We start from the raw sequence: 16,503 nt of genomic DNA, 5'->3' as shown, positions 1-16,503 counted from the left end.
CCAGATTCTGATTTGAATGCTGTAATTTACTCACATAGATATAACCTCTGAGCATGAGCAGAATGTCTCTCATTCCCACCAGGCAGCTATGTTTTGGGAAAGATGAAGTTGGGTCTTTGTGGGAATAAGAGCAACAATAAAGTGAGGCAAAACAAAGACAAATATACCCTTTCCTTTACCCCCTTTCCTTCTCCAAAGACACAAGTGTTGCAATTCCCCCTCTCCTTCCACTCTCTAGAAACACACATTAGAAACAATTTGCCACAGTTCTAGGTCAGAGTGAGTACTCACAATGCCAGTTCTTTCAAGCACAGAAGACATCTAGAGATCTCTGTCCCAGAAGCCAAGGCGGAGGCACAAAATAAGCATGCTTCTCTGATTTGGCTGAATGCTTTTTGTGTAACTGAGCATGCTCATGCCTTGCCTTTCTCTCTCACACATAGAAGGGTATGCATGTTTCAGACAAGTCCTCATACAGAAACATGCAAGAACAGGAGAGGGCCAGCAACTCCACTGCATTTCCTGGGTTCCTCCTCACAGCTCTCCAAAGTCAGAACTATGTGTGTGTGTGTATGGACATCACCAGGGCCAGTTCTACATTGAGGCAGAAGGAATGGTTGCTTTCTGTGGCAAAGGCCAAGTGGTGGCAGCAAGATGTTAGAGAGCAGACTGTGTGTGGAGTATGGTGAGCCCTGTGCCAGCATTGAGGTCCATTCCTCCTATTTTCATTGCATGCCAACCCAGAAGGCTGTATAGATGGCTCTCTCTTCTGGAAGAGAGGGATTATTTTTCAGCCTGTCACTTGCCATGTGATTTCTGAATACACACACATATACCAAAATGTTTTTTCTTATATTTGGCAAGCAGTACATTCTCCCATCTTAGTTACGTGGAAGATATCAACAGCACCATGTGCATTGTTAGTTTCTTGGATCCTTTTCTCTCAGTACATGTTTGCTTGAAATATGCTTTTTTTAAAAAAATAATCAGTTTAAATCCTCAGTGATGTTATCTGGAGGAAGCATCTCCTGGAAGCGGCAGCATCCATCTGTCTGTCGGCAGGAAAGCTTGCCAAAGAGCAACACATGGGAGAGCCAATGCAAGAGACTGAAGAGATAGAATGGGGGGGGGGGCACTTATTAAAAACCAAATGAGAACAATTGCCCTTGCACAAATTCTCACAAAATATATGGAGAATGACCAGGTCAATGCAATTCTATGTACCACACAGTTGGTATTCAGTTGCATCCAATCCAATAAAGAGATGTGCTGCATTCGTAACAGAAGAACACTGGAAGCAAACTATCTGATACTTAATATGCTCTAGCTAAATACTGGAAAGATTATCTTTTTGAACTGCAGCTTCCAGATTTCTCCAGTCAACACTGGTTTTCTGTGTCCACTTTGCTTGGGTAACAGCTTAAAATTTTAAAGTGGGAGCCATTTCTTTTGGTCACTGGGAGGAGGAGGAGCTAGAAGCCTCATTCTACAGAACTGCTGCTAGAGGCACAGGCCTAACAGCGTGCAAATTTTTCTTTTCGCATTCATGTTTATTTTTTATAGTCAAGGAGGGTTTGGAGTACAGAGGAGAAGGTCACCTGGGCTGCTGTGCTGGAGGACATCTCCTTCAGTTTTACACTTTACTTTTCACTACTCCCTTAAGGGGCTTGTGGGGACTTGCTCAGAGGAAGTGAGCCAGAGACTTGCCTCTGGAAGGAGCTAGTAGCCAGGAGCTCTGTACATAACTAGAGTTCCAGTTGGTTGAGCTCACTAACAGCGTTTGGGGACAAAGGCCAGGCCCACAGAGGTTCTTTGCATCGGTGTTTAACAGAGGAAGCCTACAGTCTTGTTCAGTGCCTTCTTAAGACTTTTCAGTATGGACACTGAGGGACCTGCTGCAGTCAGCTGCAACACTTGTGAGATGTTTGTCTTCTTGCCCACAGATGTGGAGAACTTCACCTGCACCAAGTGCAAGTTCTCTTAGAAGAGAAAGTACAGCAGCTGGAGGCACAGGTTGCTACACTTCAGCATCATAGGGAACAAGAGGTTTTTCTGACCAGAACGGACCAGACGGTCTTGGACGGGAATCATAGAATCATAGAATCGTAGAGTTGGAAGAGACCACTAGGGCCATCCAGTCCAACCCCCTGCCATGCAGGAAATCCAAATCAAAGCATCCCTGACAGATGGCCATCCAGCCTCTGTTTAAAGACCTCCAAGGAAGGAGACTCCACTACACTCCGAGGAAGTGCATTCCACTGTCGAACAGCCCTTACTGTCAGGAAGTTCCTCCTAATGTTCAGGTGGAATCTCTTTTCCTGTAGCTTGCATCCATTGTTCCGGGTTCTGTTCTCTGGAGCAGCAGAAAACAAGCTTGCTCCCTCCTCAATATGACATCCTTTCAAATATTTAAACAGGGCTATCATATCACCTCTTAACCTTCTTTTCTCCAGGCTAAACATCCCCAGCTCCCTAAGTCGTTCCTCATAGGGCATGGTTTCCAGACCCTTCACCATTTTTGTCGCCCTCCTTTGGACACGCTCCAGTTTCTCAATGTCCTTTTTGAATTGTGGCGCCCAGAACTGGACACAATATTCTAGGTGGGGCCTGACCAAAGCAGAATACAGTGGCACTATTACTTCTCTTGATCTAGACACTATACTTCTATTGATGCAGCCTAAAATAGCATTGGCCTTTTTAGCTGCCGCATCACACTGTTCACTCATGTTCAACTTGTGGTCTACTTGGACTCCTAGATCCCTTTCACACGTAGTTTCATTCAGCCAGGTGTCACCCATCCTATATCTGTGCATTTTATTTTTCCACCCTAAGTGCAATACCTTACATTTCTCTGTGTTGAATTTCATTTTGTTAGCTTTGGCCCAGCTTTCTAGTCTATTCAGGTCATTTTGAATCTTGATCCTGTCCTCTGGGGTATTAGCTATTCCCCCTAATTTGGTGTCATCTGCAAATTTGATAAGTATGCTCCCAATTCTGTCATCCAGGTCATTGATAAAGATGTTGAATAGCACTGGGCCCAGGACAGAGCCCTGTGGGACCCCACTGGTCACTTCTCTCCAGGATGAAAAGGAGCCATTGTTGAGCACCCTTTGGGTTCGGCCGGTCAACCAATTACAGATCCATTTAACAGTTCCTTTGTCTAGCCCACATTTTACAAGCTTGTTTGCAAGAATGTCATGGGAAACCTTGTCAAAGGCCTTACTGAAATCAAGATATACTATATGCACAGCATTCCCTTCATCTACCAAGCTGGTAATTTTATCAAAGAAAGAGATTAGATTTGTCTGGCATGACTTGTTTCTCTGAAACCCATGTTGACTTTTTGTGATTATGGCATTGCCTTCTAGATGTTCACAGACTCTCTGTTTAATGATCTGCTCCAGAATCTTTCCTAGAACTGATGTCAGACTAACTGGACGATAATTGTTGGGATCCTCTTTTTTCCCCTTTTTGAAGATGGGGACAACGTTTGCCCTTCGCCAGTCTGCTGGGATCTCTCCTGTTCTCCAGGAGTTTTCAAATATGATTACCAATGGCTCCGATATTACATTTGCCAGTTCTTTTAATACCCTTGGATGGAGTTCATCTGGTCCCGAAGACTTAAATTCACTTAGATTAACAAGGTGTTCCTCTACTATCTCTTTACTTATTCTGTGCTGAAATTCCCCTATTCTGTCCTCTGCTCCATTATCCTCAGGTTGAGCACCCTTTGCCTTTTCTGAGAAGACTGAGGCAAAGAAGGTGTTGAGTAATTCTGCCTTTTCTCTATCTCCTGTTAGCATTTTGCCATCTTCTCCACGCAGTGGCCCTACCGTTTCCTTCTTCTTCCTCTTGCTGCGGACATATCCAAAAAAGCCCTTTTTATTGGTCTTAACATCTCTAGCAAGCCTGAGTTCATTCTGCGCTTTAACTTTTCTGACTTTACCCCTACACATGCCTGCTATTTCTTTGAATTCCTTTTTCGTGATTTCCCCCTTTTTCCATTTCTTATACATGTTCCGTTTCAAACTTAGCTCGGTTGAAAGTTCCTTAGTCATCCATCCTGGTTTCTTGAGACACCTCCCATTTTTCTTTCTCACTGGAACTGTTTGAAATTGTGCCTTCAGTATCTCCCTTTTGAGAAAGTCCCATCCGTCCTGAACTCCTTTATCTTTTAGTATTTCTGACCATGGAATCGCCCTCAATACTTCTCTAAGTTTACTGAAATCCACTCTCCTGAAGTCTAGGATGCGTGTCTGACTCTGCCTGGCTTCTCCTTTCCACTGTATTACAAACTCCAGTAGAACATGGTCACTTCCACCTAATGATCCCACCACTTGCACCTCCTTAACCAAGTCATCCTTGTTGGTTAGGATCAGATCTAAAATAGCTGATCCCCTTGTTGCCTCTTCCACCTTTTGGACCATGAAATTGTCTTCCAGGCAAGTGAGGAATTTGCTAGACCTTGAGGATTTTGCTGAGTTTGACTTCCAGCAAATATCAGGATAGTTGAAGTCGCCCATCACTACTACATCTCTCCTTTCTGACTGTGTGGTCATCTGTTCTAGAAAGATATCATCCAATTCCTCAGTCTGACTTGGGGGTCTGTAGTAGACTCCCACCGTAACACCCTTGTTGTTTCCCTCCCCTTTGATTCTTATCCAGATGCTCTCCACCTGGCTTTCATGATTGATGTCCAGGATCTCTTCACTGGTGTAAATATCTCTGACATATAGTGCTATTCCTCCTCCTTTCCTGTTTGGCCTATTTCTCTTAATAAGGTTATACCCCTCTATTTCCACATTCCAATCATGAGACTCATCCCACCAGGTTTCAGTGATGCCTATTATATCATATTTGCTTTGTTGTACTAGGAGTTCGAGTTCATCTTGCTTATTTCCCATGCTCTGTGCATTAGTGTAGAGACATCGCAGACCATGGGTCCCTTTTACTTGCTGCCTGTGCAAGTTTTTTTGCCTCCCACTGCTGGGTCCTTGCACTGTTTGCCTTGTTTCCTCTATGTCAGTTTGACTATTTTCGCCATCCCTTTCGCCTTCCTTAATATTGTCTCCCTTCCCCTCAGAACTCAGTTTAAAGCTCTCCTGATCAAGTTCTTGAGACTGTTGGCAAAAACATTTCTTCCAACTGGCGTGAGATGCAACCCGTCTGTTGCAAGAAGTCCCTCCTCATGGAACCGCAGCCCATGATCGAAGAATCCAAATCCTTTTCGGTGGCACCATCTGCGAAGCCAGTTGTTCACATCTGCTATTTTCCTCTCCCTTCCTGGACCATGCCCTTCAACTGGCAGAAGAGACGAGATGACAACCTGTACATCCATTCCTTTCAGCTTCCTACCAAGCGCCTCGTAATCCCTTTTGATGTTCCGAATGCTGTGTCTTGCAGTATCATTAGTTCCCACGTGGACCAAAAGGAAGGGGTATTGGTCAGTAGGCTTGACCAGTCTTGTCAGTCTCTCTGTCACATCACGGATCTTTGCACCTGGAAGACAACACACCTCTCGAGACATCTTGTCAGGCCTACAAATCACTGCTTCTGTACCCCTCAGCAAGGAGTCCCCCACTACAACCACACGCCTCCTCCGAGACTTAGCAGCGACTGTTCCCTCGGGTGGGACTCTCAGGCTCCCCTGCTCTGTCCCTGAAGTCTGTCCATGCTGCTCTTCTTCATCCTCCTTGATAAGGGAAAGAGCTTCGAATCGATTCTCTAGCTGCAAGCTCCCCGAACAATTCCTTCTTGGCTTACTTCTCTTTGTGACATTCCTCCAGCTGTCTGCCTCCTCTGTTTGGCAAGTGACCTCTTCCACCCTAGCATCTTCCTCTGCGTGGTACTCATCCAAGATGGTTAGTTCTATTGTGTCCAGGAAATCCTCTTGTTCCTTAATATGCTGAAGTGTAGTGTAACAGAAATTTCAGGAAACTTAAATTTCTAGGATTGGCAGAGCAATAGGATTGGCAAGAGGACCTAGTAATTAAAAATCCATAAGTTTATTTCCAATTGTCGACAAAGGAAAACAATGAACTCAGTGGAATTCAAGTTCCAAAAGCTGAGACCCTGAACAAGACAAAATGGCTCTTTTTATATTATTCAAGACAAAGAAGCTTCTTCAATACACCTGGTTGGCTAATTACAATTTAAACATACAGAATTCTTACAATCAGAACAGAAATACATGCATACATTAAAACTGCATCATCACTCCTTACCCCCTCCTGTAGGAATTCAGTGGCTTTCCTCCTAACCTTGCTTCTGAATGTCCTTATCTCAGTAGTTTATGTTATGTCTTTTTACTGGTGCCAGCTTCCATCCAGGTCAAGATGCACTCATTATTCCTTTGCTCTAGTTTTTCTAAACTCCAAGCCTTTATTTCAAAAACCATCTCTCTGGCTGACAAAGGTGACTCCATCTTTCTATAGCTTTTTATTTCAACAAGGAATATTTCCACCACAGTAGCTACTCTGGACTCCAGCTGCTGCACTTTCTCCTCCAAGAGTGCTACCAACTTGCACTTGGTGCATGTGAAGTTCTCCACTTCTCTAGGCAAGAAAAGAAACATCCCACAAGAGTTGCAGGTGACTGCGGCAGATCCCTCGTTGTCCATACTGCAAAGTCTTTAGTAATAAATATAACAGTCAATCTACTGGGAATACTTCTTTAAAGGTAAGTACTGGCTGCTATCTTACACTTAAAGGGAAGGTTCTGTTTCAATATCTGATTCTAACTTGATGCCACTTGAGCAGAGTTGTTGAGTTAAAGAAAATGAAAATTCTCCTTCTCCTCTCTCTGGCTGGACTGTTCTGGAAGGCTCTGGAAGGTGGTATATAAAGCTAGTCTGCTAGCTCCGCCCCTTTGTGACTCACATATGTGACTCACAGAAGCTCCGCCCCTTCAGCAACGAGCACACGGTCTCAAGCACACGGTCTCAAAATGGCTGCCAAGCAGCTCCTCTCCTTCTCCTCTCTCTGGCCGGACTGTTCTGGAAGGCTCTGGAAGGTGGTATATAAAGCTAGTCTGCTAGCTCCGCCCCCTTGTGACTCACAGATGTGACTCACAGAAGCTCCGCCCCTTCAGCAACGAGCACACGGTCTCAAGCACACGGTCTCAAAATGGCTGCCAAGCAGCTCCTCTCCTTCTCCTCTCTCTGGCCAGACTGTTCTGGAAGGCTCTGGAAGGTGGTATATAAAGCTAGTCTGCTAGCTCCGCCCCCTTGTGACTCACAGATGTGACTCACAGAAGCTCCACCCCTTCAGCAACGAGCACACGGTCTCAAGCACACGGTCTCAAAATGGCTGCCAAGCAGCTCCTCTCCTTCTCCTCTCTCTGGCCGGACTGAGAAAGTTGCTGGGAAGAAGGAGGTCACTTCACACACAACAGAAGTAGATAGTTGGAGGAATGTCACACACAGAAGTAGGGAAACCAGGGAAGCTGCAGAATTGATTTGAATCTCTCTCTGTTATCAAGGATGATGAGGAACAGCAGCAGGGACTGACTTAGGGGACAGAGCAAGGGACCCTGAGAGTTCCACCAGAGAGAACAGCTGCTGCTAAGCCTCGGAGGAGGCGTGTGGTGTTCGTGGGGACTCCTTGCTGAGGGGTACCAAAGCAGTGGTTTGTGGGCCTGACAAGATGTCTCGGGAGGTGTGCTATCTCCCTGGGGCAAAGATCCGTGATGTGACAGAGAGGCTGACAAGACTTGTCAAGTCCACTGACTGTCACCCCTTTCTTTTGGTTCATGTGGGAACCAATGATACTGAAGGCACAGCCTTCAGAATATCATAAAGGATTACAAGGCTCTGGGTAGGAAGTTGGAAGAGATGGATAAACAGATTGTCATCTCGTCTCTTCTGCCAGTTGAAGGCCATGGTCCAGGAAGGGAGAGGGAAATAGCCGAGGTGAATAACTGGCTCTGTTATGGTCATGGTCTGCGGTTCCATGAGGAGGGACTTCTGGCAAGGGATGGGTTGCATCTCACGCCAGTTGACAGAAACGTTTTTTGCCAACAGTCTCAAGAATTTGGTTAGGAAGGCTTTAAACTGATTTATGTGGGGGTGGGAGACCATATTCGGGAAAGCAAAAGGGCTGGAGAAAATAGCCAAACTGTCATAGAGGGAACAAGGCAAATAGTGCAAGGACCCAAAAGTGGGAGGCAAAAAATCTTGCACAGGCAGCAAGTAAAGAGGACACGTGGTCTTCGATGTCTCTACACTAATGCACAGAGCCTGGGAAATAAGCAAGATGAACTTGAACTCCTAGTACAACAAAGCAAATATAATAGGCATCACTGAAATCTAGTGGGATGAGTCTCATAATTGGAATGTAGAAATAGAAGGGTATAACCTTTTCAAGAGAAACAGGCCAAATAGGAAAGGAGGAGGAATAGCATAATATGTCAGGGATCTTTACACCAGTGAAGAGATCCAGGACATCAAAACTGGAAGCCGGGCGGAGAGCATATGGATAAAAATTAAAGGGGAGGAAAACAACAGGGATGTTATTGTGGGAGTCTCCTACAGCTCTCCAAGTCAGATGGAGGAATTGGATGATGCCTTTCTAGAACAGATGACCACACACTCAGAAAGGAGAGATGTAGTAGTGATGAGTGACTCCAACTATCCTGATATTTGCTGGAATTCAAACTCAATCAGCTGCCTTATGTGTAAATGTAATTAGTATTAACAATTTTAAACATCTGAATGGATGTGCTAAGATAGCATTATTATTTGTCATATTAAGTAGCATGCCATTCCTTCAATCTTAGGCTTCTCTGGTGCTACAATATGCACAATATAATACAATTCATATGGACAGAATGGAAAGAGAGACTGATTACTGTACAACTATAACTTTTATTTTATATTATTAAAATGAACTGATAATTCCTTAATTCACACTTCACACTTGTTATTATATTATTGCCAGAATGTTCACTATATTCTTTCTGATAAATATATTGCAGCTTTACATCCTATCTGTATTGCATTTTTCAGAATTGAATATGCTGGAGCCTGTTTTTAAAAAAAAGAAGACAAAGACACAATGTTTAGTATATGTCACAACTTAATTTGATGCATAAAAAGATAAATGCTGGGATGTGAAGAATGATGAACAGCAAAGGTGGGGAACATGTGCGTTTCCAGGTATTGTTGGAACGCAACTCCCATCAGCTCTAGGCATCTAGCCAAAGGGGAGGCATGACAGGAGATGCAGCCCAAAATCTCAGGACTACATGTGTATCATTCATGGCATAAGAAGAACACACAAATGTTTCCTTGAATTGCAGGATGACATAGGCAGTACTGTAAAAACTGATGGGCCATGGTGTTTCAGGGTCAACTTTTAACTGAGGATCAAAGCTGGAACCTTCCGTATGCAAAACATATGTGTTTCCAATGTAGTATAATAGTTAGAGTGTTGGACTGGGACTTGGGAGATCCAGGTTCTAGTCCCTATTGAGCCAAGAAACTGTGGGCCAATCAGTCTCTCTCAGCCTCAGGGTTTGGGTTATTAGGGGAAAAGAGGGGAGAGGACAGCAAGGCCCAATGGGCTGTAGACAGGGCCCCTGCATACGTATAAATGTAGAGAGAGGAGGACAAGTTTCTGTGATCTACTTCCCCCACCCCTCAAACATAAATCCTCTGGGGCGAAGTCATGGCAGACACAATCCTGAGCACAGATGCCAAATCACAAATTTATTCTCAGTTTTAGAACAACGTCTGATGACTTCTCACACAAAAATCCCTCCAACTGGAGCACTTTTATCAGCAGCCCAATTTACAGCAGGAGCTTTCTGCTGCAGCTGCTGCTTAGCAAGTGGGAGTCAGAAAACCTTGCAGATCTATTGTGAATTGCCAACAATGCCCCAGACAGCTGGAGTGACACAACACTGGGAGTATTGTGGGTAATCAAAATGGTGAACAGCTTTTACATAGTTCTCTCTGAAGGGCTCAGGGTCTGCCTCAGTGGTGGCCCTGCAAGAGGGCTCATTGCCCAATAATGGTGGGTGTTAATATCTAATGAGTACCCTCATTACTAGCTAGCAAAGTTCATGCTGTATACCTACCAGTGCTGCATCATGGTCAAGTCCAGTGTCATGATGCTCCAATTCTTCATCTCTGAATTTCTTTATTGTCTGGTTTAAAAACAAAGAGGAATAAGTGTTTATACTGGATGCAAGACAATGGAATTATTTGAAACTGGAGCATGTCCAAAGGAGGGTGACAAAAACTGAAGGATCTGGAAACCATGCCCTATGAGGAATGACCTAGGAAACTGGGGATGTTTAGCTTTGAGAAGAGACATTTAAGAGGTGATATGATAGCTCTGTTTAAATATTTGAAGGGATGTCATATTGAGGAGGGAGCAAGCTTGTTTTCTGATGCTCCAGAGAACAGGACCCAGAATAATGGATGCAATCCACAGGAAAAGAGAGTCCACCTCAACATTAGAAGGAACTTCCTGACAGTAAGGGCTGTTCGACAGTGGAACACACTCCCTCAGATTGGTGAAGTCTCCTTCTTTGGGGGTCTTTAAACAAAGGCTGGATGGCCATCTGTTGGGTATGCTTTGATTAAGAGTTCCTGCATGGCAGGGGTTGGATAGCCCTTGTGGTCTCTTCCAACTCTAGGATTCTATGAATGATATGTACTTCAAATAGTCGAGGAAAAACATGGCTTCACATTTTAAAAAGAAAATCCTACATTAAGCTTCTTCAAAGGGTTATAGCCTTTTAAAAACAGACCTTACAGATAAGAATTCCCATTGCCTTTTTCCAAGCCTTTGGAGTAGAAATAAAAATAAGTAAGCCCTCCCACAAACAAATTACCATGTAGTGGTTTGAGCCTTGGCTAGGACTCTGGGAGACCCGGGTTCAAATCCCACCTTACCATGGAAATCCACTGGATGACCTTGCACAAGTCACACACTCTCAACCTCACAAGAAGGCAATGGCAAAAACCCCTATGAACAGATCTTGCCAAGAAAATGCAGTGATAGGTTCACCTTAGGGCCACCGTAAGTCAGAAACAACTTGAAAACGCCTAACAACAAATTTAAGAGTTACCTCTAGCAATTCTCTGTATTTTTCTGGATCTTCTTCCATGAGTGTCCTGATCTGATTGTTATAATGCACAGATATGCTCTCTTCTACAGCTACAGTACAAGCCATTGCACTTTCTTTTCCAAGTAAGGCAGTGCCCGCTCCTGCAATAAGTACATTTGAAAAATCAAACGTGTGTCTCATATATAGATTTGGATTAAAAATGAAGGAAAAAAGTGGGAAATTCACCTAACATAAATCCTGTAATGTTCCAAAAGGGCAACAGAACAGTTGGCCGGACTCTGTACATGACCATTAACTCCTTGAATTTTTTCAAATGTTCCTTTTCCTGATTCCACATTTGCTGTTTAAAAACAACATACGTAGTCAAATAAAATGGCATTCTGCATGACAGGTATGGTGGCTTAGGAGGAGAATAATTACGGTGCTAAATTCTTCAGCCTCACTCACAGTCACACACTAACACAAATATATGTGTCTGAACATTATTTTATTATCACTACACTTCAACACACCGCTTTTGAACTTCCAAACAATCACAAATTCCATGCTTGAATGCCCAGCTTAACAAATTACTATCTGGCATGGCCACACCATGATGTACAGTATGCGTGGACCTGCCTCCCATCTGGTGTCAGCTGGGGGCTTATACCGTGTACATGTGCACAAACACACTTTCTATGCTCCTATCCTTCAACAATCTCAAATTAGATTGCAATGTTTACACTGTCATTAGAAAGTAAACAGCAATTTTGGAAGACGGAGAACAAATCAGTTCACCACAGCCCAGCTCCGAAGTGGTGGGGGTGCTGGCTTCAGATGCTGCGCAAGAGTGACTATGGCCTCACAATCAGGCTCTACCTTCCAGATTTGTAGTTACATCTGAATCAGAAAATTTGGGTAGAGCATAATTTGGACTGCAAATCAGGTTCAAATGGAAATTTAAGACCACTTTTGGATGGCTTCTTCAAACTATATTTTTCTATTTCACATATACCTACAAAGTATGGTTTAGATCAGTGCTTCTTAAGCTTTCAGCAGGGTGTTGCCTCCCAATACACGATGGACTGGCACATTATTTGTGCCCATTGACTACAGCTGCTTTTTTTCTTTCTTGAAAACATGCCATGAACTAGTAGCCAATGGCTTGCAGATAAGCACCAGTTCATGGACCACCGCTGAGTAGCAATGGTTTAGATTGAACCATAAAATTACCAAATGCATGGCAAGAGAGGGAGGAACATGAAGTTCATGAGCATGAGTTTTTCAAGTTATGGTTTGTGGGAACAGGAATGTTCCCTCTGAAGGAAGCCTCAAGCACATGAGCCCGGCAAGTTATTTCACAGCTTCCTACATCCCCTACTTTTATGAAAAAGTTGACTATGAAATGTATGAGAAAAATCAGATACACAGAAAATAAACATGTAAATAAGCACCTGAATAACCGGTCCTACTGAAGTTCGACCTAACACGGCCATTTGCCCAGCGTAAATGCGATTTGCTCCATATTCGCCTGCATGATCCACTCTGATTATGCGGTCAAGAACTGGCTTATTGATGTTATCCATGATCATTCCAGTACCACAAAATCTGACAGGTGAGTAGATGGACTGCAACACCCATCTTCCTCCTGCACCTGTCAAAAACACACTCTTTTGATTAACAGAGAAATAGAACAAGAACTCTGTCCTCTCTGGGCTGCTCACAAATTTTTATCAACAGATTTTGATAAAATCTGTTTTTGCTAAACCTTTGAAAAAGTGCTTCATCAAGACTAATACCTACTTATGCCTGGGTTGTGCTGCTTTAGCACACAAAGCTTGCAATCACACTTAAAACAGCACTAATAGAAGGAATGATTATGACTGGAAATTGTTTATAAAAACAATTTTGATCAACAACAAAAGTGTTGAGCTTCTTTGAATGAGGCGGCATATCTTTAAAATGTTAAATATGATTACCACATTATATACAGTAATAATACATTATGCAAATGGAAAGCTTGTTCTTAAAAGAAGCACTTGCTGCTGGGTGAAAAGAAATGGAAATGCCTCTTCTAAAGTGATGCACGATATGACATACATGTACGTCATAACCCCAAAAAAACAAAACATTGAAGTTAAGTTTTCCAGTTTAGAATTATTGTCTTTACTCAGGGATGAAACCAATGAATTAATTCAAGGTTATAAACCAAGGAAGATTTCTTTAGCTGGAAAGCAGCCTTTGTAATAGCAGTATTAATCATCAGTAGGCTGTTTAAGGGGGACCCTGGAATACGGCAGAAGAGGATGAAAGGCAGTCAGGATGCTCCTGATCAATTAATATAGAGTTGGAAGAGGCCCCAAGGGCCATCCAGTCCAACCCCCTTCTGCCATGCAGGAACTCACAATCAAAGCACCCCTGACAGATGGCCATCTAGCCTCTGTTTAAAAGCCTCCAAAGGAGGAGACACTACACACCAAGGGAGTGTGTTTCACTGTTGGACACCTTTTACTATCAGAAAGTTGTTCCTAATGTCGAAATGGAATCTCTTTTCCTGTAGTTTGAATCCATTGTTCCATGTCCTATTCTCTGGAGCAGCAGAAAGCAAACATGTTCCTCCTCAGTATGACATCCTTTCCAATGTTTTTCAAAAGGGCTATCATATCAACATCTTCTCCTGCTTTAACATACACAGCTCCTCATATAGGGCATGGTTTCCATACATTTCACTGTTTTGGATGCCCTCCCCTGCATATATATAAAGGATGAAGCCCTAAGCCTTGAAGCTTATTAGCTTGTTCATGCAAAATGTCATGTTTAACCCTTGGCATCTGAAGTTTCAAAAGATCAAGTTGCGTGTGGCAGGAAAGGCAGCTGCCAGTCAGAGGGAACATTATGGACAAATGGTCCTTTCCTGATGCGTAGCAACTTCTTGAGCATTGCAAAATATGAGATTTGTGACATAAAGGGAAAAAAGAGCAGCACCAGGCAACACCTTCTACTCCGCACAATTTAAAGGCCAGGCATCATTGGCTATTTTCAGTGCCAGGGTTAACTGTGGAATCAAGTAAGCCAGCGTTGCAATGGCATGTCAGACTGTCAGAGCAGGAGGTGAGGAGACTCAGGTTCAGAACAGCACAAATAGTAACCATACTTAGTGATCTTGGAGTAGTCCCCATCTTTGAGTCTAACCAACCTCATGGGGATACTGGGGGATTAAACAAGGAAGAAGGGAAAGTGCTATCTACAGTTGGACTTCTGTTTTCGCGGAGATCCATTCTGCCCCCCTGAAAATGGAGACTCCCCAATATTAAAGGCTTGAATGGGGAGTGCACCACGGGGGCATGCCCCATTGAAAATTATGGAGGTGGCCCCTCCGTGAATATTGAAGACCATGGACCTCAAGTGAGGTTATACTGAGGATGGAGCCATCTCATTTTCTGCTTCTGGATGCTTTGGCTGAGAGTTCCTGCATGGCAAAATGGATTTGGACTTCGTGGCCATCCTTGGGGTCTCTTCCAACTCTATGACCCTAAGAGCCTATAAGCATGAAAAGGCAAACTGAGCATGCGCAGAGCTCCTTCCCATATCCCAACACAGACTGGCATCCCTTGCACCCTCATCCCTTCCTCCAGCAGCCCTGGTCCTACAACAACCCTGCGAAGTAGGACGGCAAACCATGGCTGAGGGAGGTAAAAGGGACCAGGCAGAGGCTCTGGAGAAGGGAGGAAGAAGCCCTTCGTACCACACACGACGAGGGCCTTCTTCCCCAGAGCCGCCGCCGCCGCCATCTTCCTTCTCCCCTCCCGCCTCTCTCCCTGTAGGCGCGCAGGGATGACGTCACACTCACGCGCGACAGTCGCCATGAAATGAGGGGAGCGAAAGAACCCTCTGGCTCCTTCTATTTGCTCTGCGCCCACTGATTGGCTGCTTCTCCAGAGCTCCGTTCTCCCATTGGTGGAAACGGACGTCAATCCTTTTTGGGGGGAGGAGAAGTGTCCTCATTCAGGCGGTTGTCACGGAGACGCTAAGACAGCCCTGGCGCCTTAAGCGGCCCGGAGCGATGGCAAAAGGAGGTCGTCTGATTGTAATGGCTTCTGAGCCATTCGCCTGCTCTTGAGTGGCAGAGGGCACCAATGAATGCTAGCCAGTTGCCACCATCCACTAATTAGCCCCATCAGTGACATTGTTGTTGTCAGCTGTGATCAAGTCATTTCAATCGTGCTCTTTATTTATGTCACAACCAATTACCATTACTTTTGGTGATAGATGGGGATTATGATTTATGGGTAATGTTAGTACTAATAAAATATGACTGAGGATTCTGTATGGTTTGGGATGGAAGGGTGCCACCATGAGTTATGGCACCGGGTGACAGCTTCGGGCATCCTTTGCACCACTCCCAGAACACACACACACACACCATTGAACACAGGCTCAACACAACAACAGCTGGGGGATGAGGAGGAGGTGAACTGGCGTTGAATGAGAGCGAAGAAACTTTGCACAGTGGAGCAAAAACTCCAGGTCATGCCCCCACCATCTTGAAGGAGGGTTACTACACCTTATACTCTCTCTACTTATTCTGTGCCGCATTTCCTCTAATACATTATCTGTTCTATTTCCCCCATCTGTTCCATTTCCATTGAGCATTGTTTTCATCATTCCTTTAGGAGCTTTATCAGCACCATCAGGGGCTAGCCTGAAGAAGGAGGCTCCTCCCTCCCTAACTGTCATCGTTCGGCCTCTGAGGGAGAGAGAAGGCTGGCCCAGTTCCATCAGGGGCTGGCCTGAAGAAGGAGGCTCCTCCCTCCCTAACTGTCATCTTTCGGCCTCTGAGGGAGAGAGAAGGCTGGCCCAGTACCATCAGGGGCTAGCCTGAAGACAGAGGCTCCTCCCTCCCTAACTGTCATCTTTCGGCCTCTGAGGGAGAGAGAAGGCTGGCCCAGTACCATCAGAGGCCAGCCTGAAGACAGAGGCTCCTCCCTCCCTAACTGTCATCTTTCGGCCTCTGAGGGAGAGAGAAGGCTGACCCAGTACCATCAGGGGCCAGCCTGAAGACAGAGGCTCCTCCCTCCCTAACTGTCATCTTTCGGCCTCTGAGGGAGAGAGAAGGCTGGCCCAGTACCATCAGGGGCCAGCCTGAAGACAGAGGCTCCTCCCTCCCTAACTGTCATCTTTCGGCCTCTGAGGGAGAGAGAAGGCTGGCCCAGTACCATCAGGGGCCAGCCTGAAGACAGAGGCTCCTCCCTCCCTAACTGTCATCTTTCGGCCTCTGAGGGAGAGAGAAGGCTGGCCCAGTACCATCAGGGGCCAGCCTGAAGACAGAGGCTCCTCCCTCCCTAACTGTCATTTTTCGGCCTCTGGGGGAGAGAGAAGGCTGACCCAGTACCATCAGGGGCCAGCCTGAAGACAGAGGCTCCTCCCTCCCTAACTGTCATCGTTCGG

General features: G+C 44.9%; 2 protein-coding genes across 2 annotated transcripts in view; both read right to left on the bottom strand.

Annotated features, from left to right (window-relative positions):
* LOC149306251 (synaptotagmin-17-like) overlaps window positions 1-788 on the bottom strand; it is a 40,041-nt gene extending 39,253 nt beyond the window's left edge. The window contains exon 1 of the mRNA XM_089539925.1: window positions 292-788. Coding sequence (XP_089396051.1) covers window positions 292-321 — 30 coding nt within the window. The 5' untranslated portion in view covers window positions 322-788. The remainder of the gene's footprint in view (window positions 1-291) is intronic.
* Window positions 789-8,843: 8,055 nt separating this feature from the next.
* On the bottom strand, window positions 8,844-14,876 carry LOC149306250 (NADPH-dependent 3-demethoxyubiquinone 3-hydroxylase, mitochondrial-like). The gene is made up of 6 exons (XM_089540230.1): window positions 14,801-14,876; window positions 12,510-12,709; window positions 11,302-11,416; window positions 11,077-11,216; window positions 10,078-10,146; window positions 8,844-9,022 (listed from the first exon to the last, which is right to left on the bottom strand). The coding sequence occupies exons 1-6, from the start codon at window positions 14,844-14,846 to the stop codon at window positions 8,945-8,947; spliced, it is 648 nt and encodes a 215-aa protein (XP_089396356.1). The 5' UTR covers window positions 14,847-14,876; the 3' UTR covers window positions 8,844-8,944.
* Between the last annotated feature and the right edge of the window lie 1,627 nt (window positions 14,877-16,503).

The sequence above is a fragment of the Sceloporus occidentalis genome, unplaced genomic scaffold (genome assembly GCF_023333645.1).
Source record: "Sceloporus occidentalis isolate IW3139 unplaced genomic scaffold, rSceOcc1.0.p SCAF_10, whole genome shotgun sequence".
Classification (NCBI taxonomy): domain Eukaryota; kingdom Metazoa; phylum Chordata; class Lepidosauria; order Squamata; family Phrynosomatidae; genus Sceloporus; species Sceloporus occidentalis.
Note: the sequence above shows the minus strand (reverse complement) of the source record. Positions and strands in the feature narration are given on the sequence as shown.